This window comes from Pipistrellus kuhlii, unplaced genomic scaffold (genome assembly GCF_014108245.1).
Source record: "Pipistrellus kuhlii isolate mPipKuh1 unplaced genomic scaffold, mPipKuh1.p scaffold_m20_p_18, whole genome shotgun sequence".
NCBI lineage: Eukaryota > Metazoa > Chordata > Mammalia > Chiroptera > Vespertilionidae > Pipistrellus > Pipistrellus kuhlii.
The window spans coordinates 2,535,001-2,552,260 of NW_023425493.1; the positions used below are offsets into that span (position 1 = coordinate 2,535,001).

At 55.4% G+C, this 17,260-nt stretch overlaps 1 protein-coding gene across 2 annotated transcripts in view; it reads right to left on the reverse strand.

The window, feature by feature from the left end:
* The window catches only part of LOC118721753 (selectin P), a 32,835-nt gene extending 16,598 nt beyond the window's left edge, over positions 1-16,237 (reverse strand). For both annotated transcript variants that reach the window (XM_045582956.1, XM_045582955.1), the window contains exons 1-7: positions 16,091-16,237; positions 11,701-11,791; positions 9,307-9,693; positions 6,187-6,294; positions 5,267-5,452; positions 3,946-4,131; positions 1,259-1,444 (exon numbers count right to left, since the gene is read on the reverse strand). In XM_045582956.1, the coding sequence (XP_045438912.1) occupies positions 1,259-1,444; positions 3,946-4,131; positions 5,267-5,452; positions 6,187-6,294; positions 9,307-9,693; positions 11,701-11,791; positions 16,091-16,093 (1,147 nt within the window). In that variant the 5' untranslated portion in view covers positions 16,094-16,237. The remainder of the gene's footprint in view (positions 1-1,258; positions 1,445-3,945; positions 4,132-5,266; positions 5,453-6,186; positions 6,295-9,306; positions 9,694-11,700; positions 11,792-16,090) is intronic.
* Positions 16,238-17,260: the final 1,023 nt, after the last annotated feature.

Here is a 17,260-nt window from a genome sequence, read left to right on the forward strand (position 1 = left end):
TGTGAAAAAGAACAGGGGAGTGTGAAAAGCATCCATCTGCGCTTCAGGTCCCAAACACCCAGGCCTCACCCCGCGGTGTGTCACACAGGGACAGGCACCATGGCTTCCTCTCAAGTCAGGCCCCGCGCAGGTGGCCTGTGAGGCTGAGTGTGCACTTTTCCTGCTGAGAATTGCATAACCTCGCGTCTATAGACCAGTTTCTTCCTCTTTTTGTCTGTGCCTTATCCTACGCACATCCCTGCAATCTGACAGACTGGAAGGGGTTGCAGCCAGCACCGGCATAGTCTGCCCCTCCCTGCTCCACCCTGATATGACCTGTGACTCTCCCCCACTCTCCTGGCCCCTGGCCACCAGGAGACCCCATGCATCCTGAGGTAGGTGCCCATGCAGCAGCTTCGGCTGCTTGTGGCCTCCTGCTTCCCCCCAGATGCTGGCGTTAGCCCAGTGAACACAGTTCACCTGGTCCCGGGTTCCAGCCTCAAGTCCTCCTGAAAGCCCTGGTCACTACAGGCAGGGACATCCCATCGCCCACCATCCCATCGCCCACAGCCCAGCGGCCTGCCCTGTGCTCCTGCCCAGGCCCCTCACGGCACCTGCCCTCTGAGTTAGCAGGTTCATGTGTTTTCCAGTCCATTTCACCTTTCTGCTGCCAAACAGTTACTGCCTCTAGAATATCCATCATGCCAAGTGAAGTATGGCAGCAACCATACTTGGGTAAAGGCTGCTGTTTGAATTTTAACCCTGCTATTCTGGCTTCTGCACTTGCTTAAACATAGGGTAATTGCCTCAGCTTCCAGATTGAGACCTGGAGGCTAAGGCAATTTCCCTGTGCCTGTGGACCAGGACCACAGGAGATTGATTCCCACTGACTCAGTAGCTCCAGGAGTAGAAACTGTAGATAACCTTTAGAGATTAACCGCTCAGTTCTGCATCTGTACTATCTGCTTTTGCAAGATAGGGCCACATTCCTACGTCCAGCAGGATGTGGCTGGGATCGACCCTGCCGGCTGTTCCCAGTATTTAGCATTTAGAATTTAGAAGAAAGGAAAATTCTTGTGGTTTAGACCTTTTAAAGGACTGCCTACACCTGGAACAGTGCAGCCATGTGGACTGCACATGCGTGTGGTGCTCTCCAGGCCGTCCTGGCCAGTTCAATAAATCTTTGCCTGCTTTTCTTTAATCAATTAGCAGCCTCTGGTGGTCTTACTTTGAACCCAGGGTTCAACCCCACAACACCAACAGTGGGAAGGCCTCCTACCTCGGCACTCGGGGGGCGTGGCGCTCCAGGTCCCGGTGGCCAGGCACCGCAGCTCGCGTGCCCCGACCAGGAGGAAGCCTTCGGCACAGGTGAAGCTGCAGGTGGACTGGAACCCCAAGGTGCCAAAGGGGTGGACGCACTCCACCCGGGCCTGGTTTGGAGCCGGAAGATCCTGGCACCGCAGCGCTGAGGGTGAGGGAGGAAGGGGGTGAGGGAGGGAGGGAGTGAAACAGCAGTATACACATTCTCGTGCTCCCGCCCCTTAGCCACGTTCCTGCCAAGAACAGGAGCTCTGAATGGGCCGCACTTACCCTGGGGAGCGAGGAAGTGCCCTTTCCTTGCGAGGGGGCTGAGGAGGAGGCAGGGCCCTTGTGAACCGGCTGAGCAATACCTATCTGTATGTTTCAGGATCTCTTACCTTTGGGCTCAAGGGTCTATGCTAAGTGTGCAATCCACATGCCCATCGAGACCTCAGTTCATAGAGTGGTTTAGCATGGCCTTAGCTAAGAGGGCAACATACTGATAAAACAAAAAGATAAACGCCACCGATCAGAAGCTGAACATGAATGGTGGCCGAAACCAGTTTGGCTCAGTGGATAGAATGTCGGCCTGTGAACCAAAGGGTCCCGGGTTTTTTTCTGGTCAAGGGCATGTACCTTGGTTGTGGGCACATCCCCAGTTGGGGGTGTGCAGGAGGCAGCTGATCGATGTTTCTCTTTCATCGATGTTTTTAACTATCCCTCTCCCTCTCTGTAAAAAATCAATAAAATATATTTTAAAAAAGAAAGAAAGAAAGAAAGAAAGAAAGAAAGAAAGAAAGAAAGAAAGAAAGAAAGAAAGAAAGGAAGAAAGAAAGAAAGGAAGAAAGAGAAAGAAAGAAAGAAAATGAATGTGGTGGGTCCGGGGGAGGAACATGGAGGTCACCACAGAGGGTGTGTTTCCCCTGGAACAGAGACGGAGGTGCTAACAGAGTGATGTTCGGTGAAGAAGCAGAGTGTAAGTGGCATGCCCCCTGCTCCATGGTCTCAGTCACAGGACGCAGATGGTCAGACGGAGAGAACACGTGGACGCTACAGAGGCCGCATCTCACTGTGCAGCCGGGACAAGCACCTAACTACCCCGGGGCGTTAGACTAGTGAGCTCCCTGCACGACGCCTGGGTGTGACTAGTAGGAGCAGGCATAGCCGTGGCGGCAGCCGTAACGGGCAGCAGTCATGCCATCACGCTCTGCACCAGACGCAAACCGAACTGTCTGGGCAGAGACACTGGGAGCTCAGTGGCGGAGAGAATAAACACGCAGCTGTCTCTTCTGGATGTTTCCGCTTAGAGACAGGGGTACCTCCCGCAATCGCTGAAACAGGAGCGAGTCCAGGGCTCCCATGTCTTTGCCTGCAATGCACCCCATGACTCTCCTGCAACCCCATCACCGTACTCGGCCATCTCTCCCACCTCCCCACCCCATGGCCTCTTTTTCTTTCACTTTTCTCCTTGTGGTAAAATACACATAAAATAAAGTTGACCCTTTACCACGTCACCGTTTTTACATGTGCGGCTCAGCGGTACTGAGCACATTCCACAGACCGTAACCACCACCACCATCTCCTCAACGATTCTCGTCCCCGTGAACTGAAACTCCACACCCGTCACCTAGGAACTGTCCACGGCCCCTGGCCCCGCCCCTGGCAACAACCACTCCGCCTGTGTGCCCATGACGCTGACTGCCCTAGGACCTCGTACAGTGGACACACACATATCTGTCCTCCTGTGGCCGGCTTCTCTCTCAGCGCAGTGTCCTTGAGGCTTGTTCACGGTGTGGCATATGTCAGCATCTCCTCCTTTTGGAGGGTGGATAATATCCCATTGCGTGTTTATGCCACATTTTGTTATCTATTCCTCTGCTGGTGGGCACGTGGGTGGCTTCCACATTTTAACTATAATGAATAACGCGCTGTGGACATGGGTGTGCGAACCTCTTTTGAAGGCACTGATTTCAAACCACTGCCTGTTTCTAAGTCAGGCTCAGGGATTGACATAAATGGCCCCGAGCTCCCAGCACCCACCCTGGTAAAGCTCTCAGCAGCTTTAAGCTTGCTTCACCGACACTAACTCGGCCACTGCTGCAGCAGGCAGGCCAGGCAGAGAGCAGCACATGTGACTGAGGATGCTGAGCCTCGGAGAGACCAAAGCTGAGCCTCAGAGAGACCAAAGCTGAGCCTCGGAGAGACCAAAGCTGAGCCTCGGAGAGACCAAAGCTGAGCCTCAGAGAGACCAAAGCTGAGCCTCGGAGAGACCAAAGCTGAGCCTCGGAGAGACCAAAGCTGAGCCTCAGAGAGACCAAAGCTCATTGGCAGGAAATGACCAAACTAGACTGAACGCTTCATCCATTATTCTTCTGCCTCCCCATGCCCTACCTCAGGCACCACCCCTGCCTCCCAGCTCCGTCTCCTTCACCCTCACCCACCCACTCACACGTGTCCATCAACGCAGCCCGGCCTTTCTTACAATATGAGGTGATGACCAAGCCACGAGTCTGGATTTGCTCCCATTTCCTCCCTAGCGTCCAGCACAGCGGACTCGGCACCTAGTAGGTTCTTTGCGAATAAATGAATGACAGTGCAGTGCTAACAGCAGATGCTGAGCCTTGAAGAGGCTGAGGGACACAGAGGGAGGCTGCGATGTCTCCGTACCTTGACAAAGCGGGGCCGGCGCCGTCCACCGCCCCCCGTCGGCACACCGGACGGTGTCCGCTCCCTGCAGCTCGAAGCCCTCGGCGCAGCGGAAGTGGCAGGTGGCGTTGTAGGGCAGCGCCCCGGAGGACGGGGGGCAGTCCACGCTCCCGTGGGCCGGGCGCTCCGGGGGCTCGCACGCGATGGCTGGAGGGAGAGCGTCAGGTCTGAAGCTGCTCACGGAGGTTTTGCTCAGACGAGCCCTCTGGAGACGCCGCACCTTCCCCCCAGGTGGCCAGGATATTCAGCAGCTCAGGCCTCACTTCCCAGGGGGAACCTGCCCAGGACACCGGCCTGGCCTCCTTGCCTGGGCCGCTCACCTGCCCCTCAGGTCTCAGACGAGACTTCACTTCCCTTAGGAACCTCTCTGCCCCCACAGCCCCTGGTCCTGCTGTTCGCCCAGGACGGTAACCCTGCCCCTCGGAGCGCTGCCCCCGAGGCCGGAGTCTGTCCTTCCTCGTGTAGCTCAGAGCCAGGCAGTGTGGGTGCATCAAGGTGCCCTTGAAATACTTGCTGGCGTTACTTGTGGAAGAGGAAACAGAGCAGGCTGGACTTTCAGGGAAAGCTGGGGTGCACAGCTTACTGCTGACTCTATCATCCACCCCGTGAAGGAGTCTTGAGGGGGCGGTGCCTCCGGACACAGGAAGCCGTCCCATCAGACCTCAGCCGCCCAGTGCAGCCGCCGGGGCCCTGAGCGCAGTCAAGCCCGGAGGCCTCGAATCTGAGAGACGGGCTTCCTCATGCCCGTCCCCCCCCCCCCCCCCGCACCCCTCCCCAGGCGGTTTCGTCTCCAGCTGGGCCTGCGTGCCCGGGTCTTTCTCAGAGTCAAGACCACCCTCACCATGGGCTGAGATTTCCTCTTGGTTGTCACAGAACTGTCTCCCCAGGTGGCGGGTGTGCGGTAGGCAGAGCAGGGACTGGGGGCTTAGCTATGTGGAAAGAGCCAGACACCCTAACTTTCCCATTTTTATTTTATTTTAGAGAAGCAAATCAAAATGACCAGCTTAATAACACTCGCCCCCACGTCCTCCTTCTTATACTCTGTCCACTTTGCAGTTAACAACAGGAGACAGGGCCCTGGGTAGTGCTTTTTCCTGAGAACCCGGACTTAAGCTGAATATCTCACTGGACAGACACAAGCCAAGAAAACCATGGTCGACGGGTGACACCCCAACCAGCGCCCCACATCCACCGCAGGCCTCACTCTCTGCCAGACGCGCTCCTCCCCCTCCTCTGGAGGTTCCCGGAGTCCGTGAGGAAGGGAGCAATGGGGTCCACGCACCTACACACTGCGGGGGCTGATCCGTCCAGGTTCCCGAGGCCAAGCACATCAGCTCGCGGGGCCCGTCCAGTGCGTAGCCTTCGGCGCAGTGGAAGCTGCACCGGGAGCTGAAGGAGAAGCTGCCCAGGGGGTGGCTGCAGTCCATGAGCACACGAGGAGGGAGCTCCAGGCCTCCGCACGCCCTCACTGTGGGGACAAAAGTCCAGGTTTCCATCACAGGCTAATGGCGAGGCCAGGCTTGCAGAGAGCCGGAGCGGTCTGCACAGCCCTCTCCCCCAGTGCCCCGGCTCCTCACCCTGCCTGGTGCTCCTCGGTGTAGGGAATACTCACTCTACACTCTTGGCCTTTGTTTTGCTTCCCTTTTACCTTTTGAGATTTTATGACAAACTATAGGCTTGGTGCACAAATTGGTGCACCAATAGGGTCCCTCGGCCTGGCCTGTGGGATCAGGCTGAAACCAGCTTTCCGACATCTCCCAAGGGGTCCCAGGTTGTTAGAGGGCACAGGCCAGGCCGAGGGACCTGGTGCGCCATCGGGGCAGGGAGAGATGCGGAAGGTTGGCTAGCCAGGGAGGAACCGTGGGAGTGCTCTAGGGTGTGTCCAGCCCATCTAGCTCAGTCCCCATCAGCTGGACCACAGCAGCAAGCTAACCTACAGGTGGAAATATCTGCCCCTGTGGTCAGTGCACATCATAGCGAGTGGTTGAGCAGCCTCAGCATAGTATGCTTTGATTGGTTGAATGGCCAACTGGACAACTGAACACTTGGCATATTAGGCTTTTATTATATAGGATGTTCTCCCTATGGATACAGTGTTTTTGACCCAGAGTGTGTGTCTCAGGGAGCTTGAGTCAGGTGGAAGGACAGGTGGTAGAGAAAGCACAAGCCCAGGACCCCGATGTGGGTAAAACGGGGCCTCACCGTATTCACATTCTGGTCCGTAGAACCCAGGGTGGCAGGAGCAGGTGTAGTTCCCGATGGTTTCCACACACTCCCCCTGCTGGCTGCAGGACGCGTCCTGGCAGGAGGCTGCAGGGACAGAGGGGCAGAGTGTGGGGAAAAGCAGATCCTTGTTCCAGCCACAGCCTCTCGGGTGAGACTGTGCTGGCCACGCCACGGGCCCCGGGAGAGCAGCCCGTTTCCTGGGGAGGGAGCCCCATGGCTCCAGCACAGGCTGCACTTTGTGTGGACACGGTGACAAAGGGAGGGAACCACAGAGAGAAGGGTACACAGAAGCTCCTCCCTGTGCTACCGAGCAGCTTGTGGCTTCCCAGCCAGCGGCACTCAGAGTGCCGTGCTCATCCGGGACCTGTGACAGGTGTCCCGGCACGGAGGCTGGGAACCACGTGGAGTCACAAGTATGACCTCAGTCCTGGCTCTGCTGCCTACCAGTGACCTTCCTGTGACCTCAGGAAGGTCCTGCTCGGAGCCCAAGCTGCCCATCTCTTCCACCTTTGCCCATCTCAAATCTCTGCCCAGAACCATGTGGTGACAGAACTGAGGAGCCACGGGAGGCGTGCAGGCCTGCTCCCGGTAAAGGGCAGACAGACAGCTTTATGAGCAGCTGTTTCGCAGGTCTAACTGCCGGGAATGGGCGCTGCAGAGTGGCTGACCCGCTGGCCTCCTCACCGAGTCTGTGCCCGGGTGGCAGACGGAGAAGGGCCAGCGTGGCTTTCCTGCAGGAGGCTCTGTGAGGGGTGCGCCTGCGCGGTAGCCGGAGGGTTCCTGTTATAACTGATGCCACCGGGGGCTGAGAATGTTTTCATTCCTGTTTTATTATGAGGTCATAGCTGGGCAAGGTCTGTGGCCAGACTGCTTTCTGGTGGTGTTTCCTGTGCACTGAGCCCCGGCCCCACGTCGGTCCACTTTGGGCTCCACCACGAGAGGAAACCCATACATGGGTCACCTAGAGGGCTATGCGAGGTGATCTCTATGTTTCCGCTCGACTCTGAGATGCTCCGAGTCCCGGAGCCATGCAGGAGTTCCCATGACAACCAGAGAGCTCGGTGACGCTGCACGGAGGCACCGGCAAGGGTTCAAAGCAAAGAGAAGGCGCAGGAGGCAGCAGGAGCTGGTAGAGGAGGCGTGGTCCTCGCCCTGCCTCCTGCCCATCGGGGCCTCGCAGGAGCAATGCCTGCCACCCGGTGCTCAGCACACAGCTTTGCTCTGACTGTGGCTGCCCAGGCTCTCTGAGTGCTAGGGACGAGAAACCAGCACTGTTCCATATCTACTCCACTCCAGGGTTCCATCCAGATAGTAACTTGTCTGCTCCTTGGGCACTCCAGGAAAGACATGAACAACAATTCAATGACTCAATCTTTTTTTGCAAGCCTGTTCTGAGGTCTGACAAATCCTGACATTTATGGAATGCTTCAAAGGTAATTTATTGTTGCTGTATGCTTATCTGTTCCTCGTCCACCTCCTACAGGGAGCGGATGGTTCCCTACACCCTCTTCACTACAATGGCAAAATGCCCTCCCGTGGTAGTGGGATGGAAGTCAACTGCACTCGGGTGAAATGGTGCCAGTCAGGGATGTCCACCAGTGCTGCAGGGCACAGGGGTGGCAGCACTCGTGCCAGTAATTTGCGACCTCTTTCCAGTCCAGTAATTGTTTGCACCCTTTACTGGAGAAGACGGCCTTGCAGGATGCGTGCTGACGGTTGGGAGGGGAGTGGGAGCCGTGGCATATTGGAACATACAGCGGCAGTCGCGGGCGGGGACCTCTGGGGACAGTAAGCTCCCTGGCAGCAGGGACAGACTGGGGGAGCGGGTGCATGAGGACTATTCTGCAATGTCCGTCCTGGCCTTTGAAAAACAGGCTTGTTAACTAATGAATTTATTTAGTAACCATTAAACTATTTATAACATGGGGCCTGACTACAGAACAAAGCATTTATGGATACATTTTCCCTCAGCAAGGAGGCGTGGGTGAGGAGAGGGAAAAAGTGGAAGGAATATTCTAGACTGTGTATTCTGTTCCTATCGCTAAGGGCGTCTAGGAGGAGGTGTTTATAATCTAAAAAAATGAGGAACACTCAGCACAGTGTGGCATCTGTAAGACGGCTTATTACGGGAGTAGCTTCAGAATGCCCCCAGCTCTCCTGTTCCGGGCTGTGGGCCCCTTCGGTAGGCACTCCCTCCCATGTGCCCAGGTGCCAGGGCAGGAGGGCCCCTCCAGAGGGCAGCCATCCCAGAAAGATGGAGCCAGTCCTAGCACTGGGCACATAGTTTGGAGAAGACCAAGCTGTGGTGCATGTCTGCTTAGCCTGGAGGTAGGAGAGTGAGAACCATATATGCTCCCAGGATCTCACCATCCATCACCTCTTTCCTGGTCCCCACCCATCAAAGCCCGCCCGCCTGGAGACATGCTGTCACTGAGGGGAACCCATAAAGCGCCTGTCACCTGGGTCATGTTCTCGGATTGTCTCGAGAGAATGCAGAGCAGACAGTGGGCGCCTATGCGGCTAAAACAACTGCCCTGAAGTCAGCATGAGTTTCAAGCCGGCTCCGGCATCGGGGCTTAGAAGCTGGGGCAGGTCCTTGGGTTCATGGCTCCGGGCCTTTCATCAGCCAACGAGAGGGATGGGGGGGGGGGTGCATTGAAGAGTCTCGTGAGGACTAAATGCCATGGACAAGAAATGGCCTCATGGCACGTGAGTGAATAACCGTGCAGGAACGTACTGATGTCCAGCCGTGTCTCTAGGGGCAGGGCCGAGTTCCCTCTCTCTTACACTCTCTCTCCCACTGGGGCCCAGAGTGCAAAAGCTCCAGCCTGCGCTGCAGAGCCTACAGCTTCCTGGGAGCCTGGTCCAGCAGCCACACAACGAGAAGGGTGGGCCAGGTGAGAGTCAGACTCCCTTCTGGTTTCAGAAGTCCAGTTCTCTCTCACCCGGATCTCCGATTCTCCCAGGTGCTCGGTGCTGCTGCTTGATTGGCCGTCTACTCTGTTTCCTGTCCCTGACTCTGACTCCAGGGTACCGACCCAGTGGCTGCATCGGCATTTCTATGAAACAGACAGATTGGGAGCAGCGAAGACCTACCTGTGTAGCACAGCGGCCGCTTCCTCCGCAGGCACGGCTCGTCATTCCACCTGCCGGGCGCCGACGGGCTCTTGATGTAGATCTCCACGCAGTCCTGGTTGTTCTTCTTGTTGTTGGGCTCGTGCTCCGCCCAGTTCTCCGCCTCCGGGGTGAGCGTCTTGTTGGTCCCCACCCAGGTCCACCTGCCGTTGATCTTCCGGATCCCGATCCAGTAGTAGTGGCTGTAGTACGGGATGGCGTCGTTGAGGTACGCGATCTCCTCTCTGTTCTGGATGGCCACCAGGTCGGTGAAGTACTTCTGGCAGAACCTCCGGGAGGCGTCCCACGGGTAGGCCTTGGCGCCGATGTGATAGGTCCACGCGGCCACTCCTGTCTGGCTCATCAGCTCTGGGGAAGGAGGGGGAGGGCCGGTGAGTCGGTGTTTCTAGCCGGAGGGGCCTGAGCGCGAGCATGGTTCCCTGGAGCTGGAGGAGTTTCTGACCGGAGGACCAGTGCCCCGAACATGACCCTTTATGTCCAACCTGGTTGTTCTAGGGAAAGGGTGGGTTCCGTCTCTCACTTAAAAGTGAGCATGAAGCCGAAACCGGTTTGGCTCAGTGGATAGAGCGTTGGTCTGTGGACTGAGGGGTCCCAGGTTCGATTCCAGTCAAGGGCATGTACATTGGCTATAGGCACATCCCTGGTGGGGGGTGTGCAGGAGGCAGCTGGTCGATGTCTCTCTCTTAGATGTTTCTAGCTCTCTATCCCTCTCCCTTCCTCACTGTAAAAACTCAATAAAATATATTAAAAAAAAAAAAAAAAAAAGTGAGCATGAAGCCACAATAGGAAAATGCCCTCTTGGGGTCATAAGATACCAGAACCGGAAGGGACCTTAGAAGTCATCTAATCGCCTCCTTTTGTGAGGGGAGGGGGCATGGCAAGTCACTTGCCAGGTTTACATTAAATGACACCTGAAAGGTCTGGGTGGCGGCCTCGGATCTATAGGTCCCAGCTGTTCCCATGGGAACTAAGATGCGGCCTGCTGGTTCTGTCCTCACCCACCACAGTTACTTTCTTAGCCAAACAGAACGTCCACTGCCAGGCCTGGGCACAGCTCTTCCTGCTGCCCAGGCTGCCGTCCCCCGTGCCTGCTGCCCTCTCCCCCGGTTCCTGTGACCCCCAGGCAGGCGTGGCGTTTCTCCCTCCAGCCCCCCTGCCTCCACTCCGCCTCCACCTCCCTGTCGTAGTGTCTGTTTCTATGACCCGTCCACACCTGTGGAATGTGACTCCGGACGGGGTCTCTTTTGAGCTCTGGCTCCTTCACAGCAAGCGAAGAGCTTGGGCCTTCACAGGCTCCATAAGCTCTGGCCGTGACACCCACAGGCTGGGGCAGCGGCGGGTTAGACAGCAGCCGTGGCAGGCAGTTCTGCACTCATCCCACTGCTCCTGGCTGTTTCTCTTTGATAAATTACTTCCTCCATCTCTGCTTACTCACGTGTCAGTAAGTAAGGACCTCTGAAAGGGTTCTTGGTGATGTGAAATGAAATAAAGAATGTGCCCTTCAGCGTATGAGGGGCTGGCATGACGGTGCAGCAGCATCACAGCCAGCAGAGCCCGGCAAGCGGAGGCCGTGCCCGTGGGGAGAGGCGGACCCCCAGCAATCAGGCCTGGAAGCGGCTCCCTTTCCTGTTTATAAAGTCTTCTTCCTCCGCAGCCTCCGCCGCTGCCCGTGGGAGGCGCTGAGTGTCCCTTCCCTCTGACACCTTTGCTGATTGTTTTGCCATAAGACTTTGTTCTGCGATTGCCAGGGCTGTATTATGACTTCCACCGGCTCCAGGGAATTCTGCCTTTGTGAGTGCCTTCTTCCATAATGTTTACTAAAAACTGTCTGTTAGCATGGTGAGCATGGTCCTATGCACCAGGAGGTGACGGTTTGATTCCAGGTCAGGGCACAGGCCCGGGTTGCGGGCTCGATCCCTAATGGGGGGTGTGCAGGAGGCAGCTGGTCAATGGTTCTCTCTCATCATTGATGTTTCTATCTCTCTCTCTCTCCCTCTCCCTTTCTCTCTGAAATCAATTTAAATAAATTGATTTTTTAAACAAACAACTGCATTGGCATAAAGAAGAATCTATTAATATTGTATCCTATAAACTTTTTCTTTGACCCAGTAACAGAAGGAAACATTTTTTTTAAAGAAATTGTGTGTCTGTCAGAGTAGCGTGGGCCTGGGCCTGCTGTGCTGATGGAGGGGGAACTCGGTCCTTGTCCTGCAGTGGGTACATTTTTCCTTCCAGGAATCTGGGCTCAGACAGCTCCCCATCCTCACCCCAGCCGGCTCCCATCCCTAACTTCTCCCACTTGGAGACGTCACCCTAACCCCTCGGGGCCATGCGCAGGGTTCGCTGGAAGGTTACCAGAGAGCAGGGCACTGAGGCGGAGGAGCTGGGCGGCTCTGAAGACCAGGCCCTGAGACCTCCAGTTCCAGGTGGCGCTTGGGCAGCGAGCCTGCAACGAAAAGAGACAGCATCCTCTCAGGGCGGTGTGCACTCCCATGCAGAGCGGTGATGCTGGGCTGCCATCCTGCCCGTGTCCACTACGGGCGTGGCCGAGCCCTCTCCCCACTCCCTGTTCCTCACTGCTCTGCCTCTGAGTCCCACCCTGGCTGGACTCCATGCCGACGCCATGCCGTTTCTCCCTTCACTCGACGCAAATGTATCGAGCAACTGTTTCGTGCTATTTGCGTTGTTCTTTGATAATACGTTTTGTAAAGTGATTGTAGAGAAAACACTGTCACTATTGTTTTGCAATAATCTCCCTTTAGGAACTGGCATGCCGCACCCAGGGGGAATGGGAAGTCGCGTGAAAAGCGCCTGACCCACCCTGGTGTGCTAAGAATTTCAGCAATTAGCTTATGGGTGCCAGGAGGTGACAAAGGTGGAAGGTCTAGTCTCAGCTCCTGATATTACCCCTACATTGACACGCCCCCCCTCCCCCTGCGCCCCCCAACAGATTCTGCAGCAAAATGTCTTGTAGTCTCCTGGACGTGCAGTACGTTTTTTGCATCCTCACGCCCGGAGCAACCCCTCCTCCCGTGTGTGCCCCACTCTGCAAGTCCACCCACCACCTCCGAGGAGCTGCCCCCACCACGCCCTCCCTCCCACGCCAGGCAGCTCCCTGTCCCCTCCCGCGCTCTTTCCTACCGCGCTCAGTAACTGCTGATTTACTAAGTGTCAGCCTTTGTTCAAGGCACTGGTGTTAAGATGACAAAAACCGAAGTGATTCCCGTCCTTGTGGAATGTAGTGATGAAGGCTATTGAGGAAGACAGACAATAAAACAAACATCAGCAAGTATGCAGCAGTGCCAAATGAGGGAACAGGACGAGTAGGAGGCAGCTGTAAGGGGCAGGGAGGGAGTGAAGGTGGGGTCATGTGACAGAGTGCCCGGCGGTTACATTAGACGGGACGCGCAGCCAAGAGCACAGAGACACAGGAGGAAGCGCCGTGAAGACGAAGGAACTCGATGTGAAGGCTCTGGGAGGGTGTTAAGAGAGGAGAGTTCGGAGAACAACAAGTCCTCGGTGTGGCTGGCACGGGACGGGCAAGGGAGAGAAGGGTGTGAGATGAAGCTGGTGACGTGTCACCCTAGGAACCAAAACAGAGGGATGAGACTTTGTTCTGGTGCAATGAGAAGCTGGAGGTGGCGGGTCCGGGAGACGGGGCTTCAGAGAGGGAGTGGTGTAGTCTGATTGCTGCTGAAACAGGAAGGGGCCAGAGCTTGTGAGTCTGAAATGACAATCGCCAAAGGACTCCCATGGCCAGAGAAGCATCCTGAACAGCTGCATCAGGCCATGGTGTGGGGTGAATGGGGAGCAGGAGGGGGCGCTGTAAAGGCAGCAGGCCGCGGTGACAGTGACAGTGACAGGCCTGCTGGGCCAGGCCAGCGGGAGTGCTCACGGGAGCACAGGTGGCGGTCAGAGGAGGCAGGACTTGTCGGCAGTGTCCAGGTTCCCAGCCGATGGGATAGTAGCTCCCCAGGTTTCAGGGTGGTGGTGGTACACGGATGGTCGCAGCCCCACATAAAAAGTACAAAATGAAACAGTGGAAAAAAGAGGTCGCTAAGCTGAACAGAAAATCAGAACTAGAAACAGGAGGAAACCCAAGACATCAACACTAGGAATTAAAGCATATATTTCAATTAGACAACTGGTCGCCATTACTCAGTGTGAAATAGTGCCATTAAAAAGAAAGTAACATGTAATTTTTTTAAAAAGTCCGTTGGCTAATGAGTTATCTCACCACAAATATAAAGGGTTGTTTTGCATTTGATGTCATAAAATTTCCGTTTTGCCTTTCAGTCAGAGAAGTTAGACTCCTCAGAGTGCCAACTATGAAACTACCCTGTGCCTACCCTCTGGGCCAGGGTGGGGAACCTTTCTCTGCCAAGGGCCACGAGGACATTGATAACATCTCTCAAGGGCCACACAAAACTTAAACATTAGCCCGCTATTTTGGTCAAACATTTAATTACTCATCCCTAATGCCTAGGCTGGGCCAGACCCAATGATTTCCCGGACTTTATAAGGGAGTCCCTGAGCCAGCTGTTCCCCACCCTGCTCCAGGGTGAGGTCCGGGGTCTTCTCTCAGCGCCGACGGTTACACAGAAAGTCCTTGCGATCTCGGGAGGGATTGATAAGCTCCCGCTCACAGAACTCTGAAGCTGGACATGCTAACAGCCAGTGGCCAGCCCAGGAAAATATGAGCCATTTAGCTGCGTTTTGAAAAACAAGTAACGGAAGGAAGAGTAAGAACTAGATGCCACAGACCTAAGGTGGTTCGAGGTATAAATGGAAGAGAATCCAGCCCGGCTGGTGTGGCTCAGTGGTTGAGCATTGTCTTATGCACCGTGGTCGCCAGTTCGATTCCCTGTCAGGACACATGCCCCAGTTTTGGGCTCCATCCCCAATAGGGGATGGGCAGGAGGCAGCTGATGGATGTTTCTCTCTCAGTGGTGTTTCTATCTCTCCCTCTAAAAAACGAATATATTTTAATGTATTCTATATATTTTATATTTAACATATTTTAAAAATGTGTAAGTGAAAGAGAATCCAGGCCTGCTCCTTAGCCTCTAGAAACTTGGCTAACATTAGCACCATTTTCCTGTATGTTTCCGTCAAGAGCTCCACCTCCGAGCGCTACCTGCCTGAGAACGCCCCACTGCTAAGCCCTAACCTCTCTCCTCAGCTCCTAGGCGCTGGTTGAAGCCACTCTCTGAACTTGAGCCAAATTACACGCAGGGTTTGAGGTTCCTGAATCCCTGAAAGTCAAATGTGTTAAAGAGCGAAGGAAGAGAGAGGTCTGGCCTTTGTGACCTTAAAAACAATCCCAGGGCGTAGGGCCCTGCACTTCACTGCGGCCCCGTCTCGGTGGAGGACGCCACAGGAGTTTCTGAGCATAAAGCCCGGATGGCGATAGGGATGGGCTCTCCACCTGGGCCCCGCATGGAGGTTGGGGACCCCCCTGTGGTTTTCCAAGGAGCGTGGTGTTTCTTTGGATGTCTTCATTTATCTGAGAAGAGGACTTCTTTCCTCTGAATCCCAGAGAACGCCAAGCCCCGATAGATGAGCACCCCCCGGACACAGAGGAGGGTCCCCAAGGGAGCAGAAGGAAGAGAGGGATGACTGCTCAGTCATTCAAGTTGGCCAATTCAGGAAGCCTAGGACACGCCAAAGATAAGACAAGAGTGAGCCACGTGCTTATGCCATCCGGATTCAACCTCAGGCCAGGCTGAACCCCTTTCCTCTTCTCTTCATCGCTCTCTACCCCCTCCCAACACAGAGTCCTCGGCACACGAATCACCAAAGAGTCCTCATGACAGGAATTATCAAAGCGTCCTCATTACAGGAATTAGCAAAGCACGCTATGATTGTGCAGGGAGGTGGGTGAATCAGGTGCGAGGTGTCCCAGGGAAGAGGCTGTAGCCCTGGGCCTGGGGGAGGTACCCCTGGTGAGCTGGGGTAAAAGCCCCCTGTGTCTTATCTCAGCGGATGTTAGTGAATTAAGGCCTTTCTCCTGGGATCTTCCCTGGACCCAGGCCTCCCTAAACCCAGGCATTCTCTTTCTCCTAAGGACCATGGGGAACCTTTATTTATCAGCAGCCACGGGCCAGACTCAGCGCTTGCTTTCAGCGTCATCTCACTTCATCCCCATCCTGACCCGACAGAGAAGAATACTATTTAATCATTTCACAGATGAGGAAACTGAGTCCCCGGCAGGACTGAGACTTAGGGCAGCGATGGAGACCATGTGGACACTCCCCCCTCCCCCCGCTAGTCCCAGCAGACGCCTGGGGCTCAGAGACAGAAACTGGAGGCAGGGGATGGGAAACCCATCGGCCGTAGGCGAGCCCCAGGCACCTGCTCAGCCTTGCGTTCCACCCAGAGAGGAGAGCATCCCTGGAGAAGGGCCCCGGGGTGGAGAAGGGAGTCCCTGTGGGCCCTCCTGGATGCCAGAGGCCAGGAGCCCAGGGGCAGACAGCACCACACCTAACCATGCCCCTTCGGTGAAACCCCGGCTCAGCCCGGCATCGCGGCTGCACGGGACCCTGGGAATCACCTCCGCTCCTGAGGGCGCTGGGAGGGTGAGTCAGGCTTTGGCGGGCTTTGAACAGCTCACACACTCAGAGGGCCAGTCCACAGAGAGCCCAGTGGCTGCTGCTGTCCCTCATTTCCTAACCTGGCCCCTGTCCCGTCCAACCCAAACCCCTGCAGCGCGCCCCCCGCCCACAGGAGAGAGACGCGGACTTACCATCTCCTCTGTGCCCAGTCGGTTCTGCCGTCGTCGGCCCAGCCCGGGCGCCTCCCGTTCTTATAGTCTTGCTGCCTGCCCTCAGTGTCAGCTGTTTACAGCAGCAACTTCCTACTCCCTTGCCAGAATTCCACCGCAGCCCTTCCCAAGAAGGGAGAGCTGATAACCCAGGAGCAGGGCTGGCGGCTGCCAGAGCAGTGGCCGGGGGTGGGGGGTCCCCCCACTTCCACCGGGGATGCTCTGGAGACGGGCAGGTGTGACTCACCGCCGGGCATCCCCGCGGAGCATGCAGGGAGAGCACCTACGCCCAGGTCAGGTCCCCTGTGACGATGGCAGGAGCCCTACCGTAAGGTCACTTATTTGGAAAGCCAGCTCTGTCTTGACTGTAAAGGCTTAGTGTCCATTTTCCACTTCTTATGAGGCCTTGGTGCTGCCTCTCTGCCAACGGCCTTCGGGGGAGGGAGCGAGAACAGCACACAATGATGAAGGAGGGAGGGAGGGGAAAGGCCACGGAGGGCTTCCTGGCCACAGTGGGCCAAGGAGATTGTTGGAAACAGTTTTGTGTTTTTTTTAATAACTCATTATTGTTCAGATTATTACAAATGTGTACCTCTTTCCACCTCCCCCTCAATTGCTCCCCTCCACCAGGTTCCCACCCCACCCTCTGCCCTTTCCCCACCCCCCATTGTCTTCATCCATAGGTGCACAGTTTTTGTTCATTCTCTTCCCATATCCCCTACTCCCCTTTTCTCCTAGAATCGTCAGTCCACTCCCCTTCCATACCTCTGATTCTATTATATTCACCAGTTAATATTGTTCATCAGGTTTTTTAATTCCCTTGGGTTTTAGTTTCACTTGTTGATAGTTAACGTATTTGTTGTTCATAATTTTTATCTTTATTTTCTTCTTCTTCATAGAGAACCCCCTTCAGCAATTCATATAATTCTGGTTTGGTGGTGATGAACTCTTTTAGCTTTTTTTAATTTGTGAAGCTTTTTATCTGGCCTTCGATTCTAAGTGATAGCTTTGCTGGGTAGAGTGTTTTTGGCTGTAGGTTCTTGCTATTCATCACCTTGAATATTTCTTGCCATTCCCCTCTGGCCTGCATGGTTTCTGTTGAGAAATCAGCTGACAATTGTATGGGTGCTCCTTTATAGGTAACTACCTGCC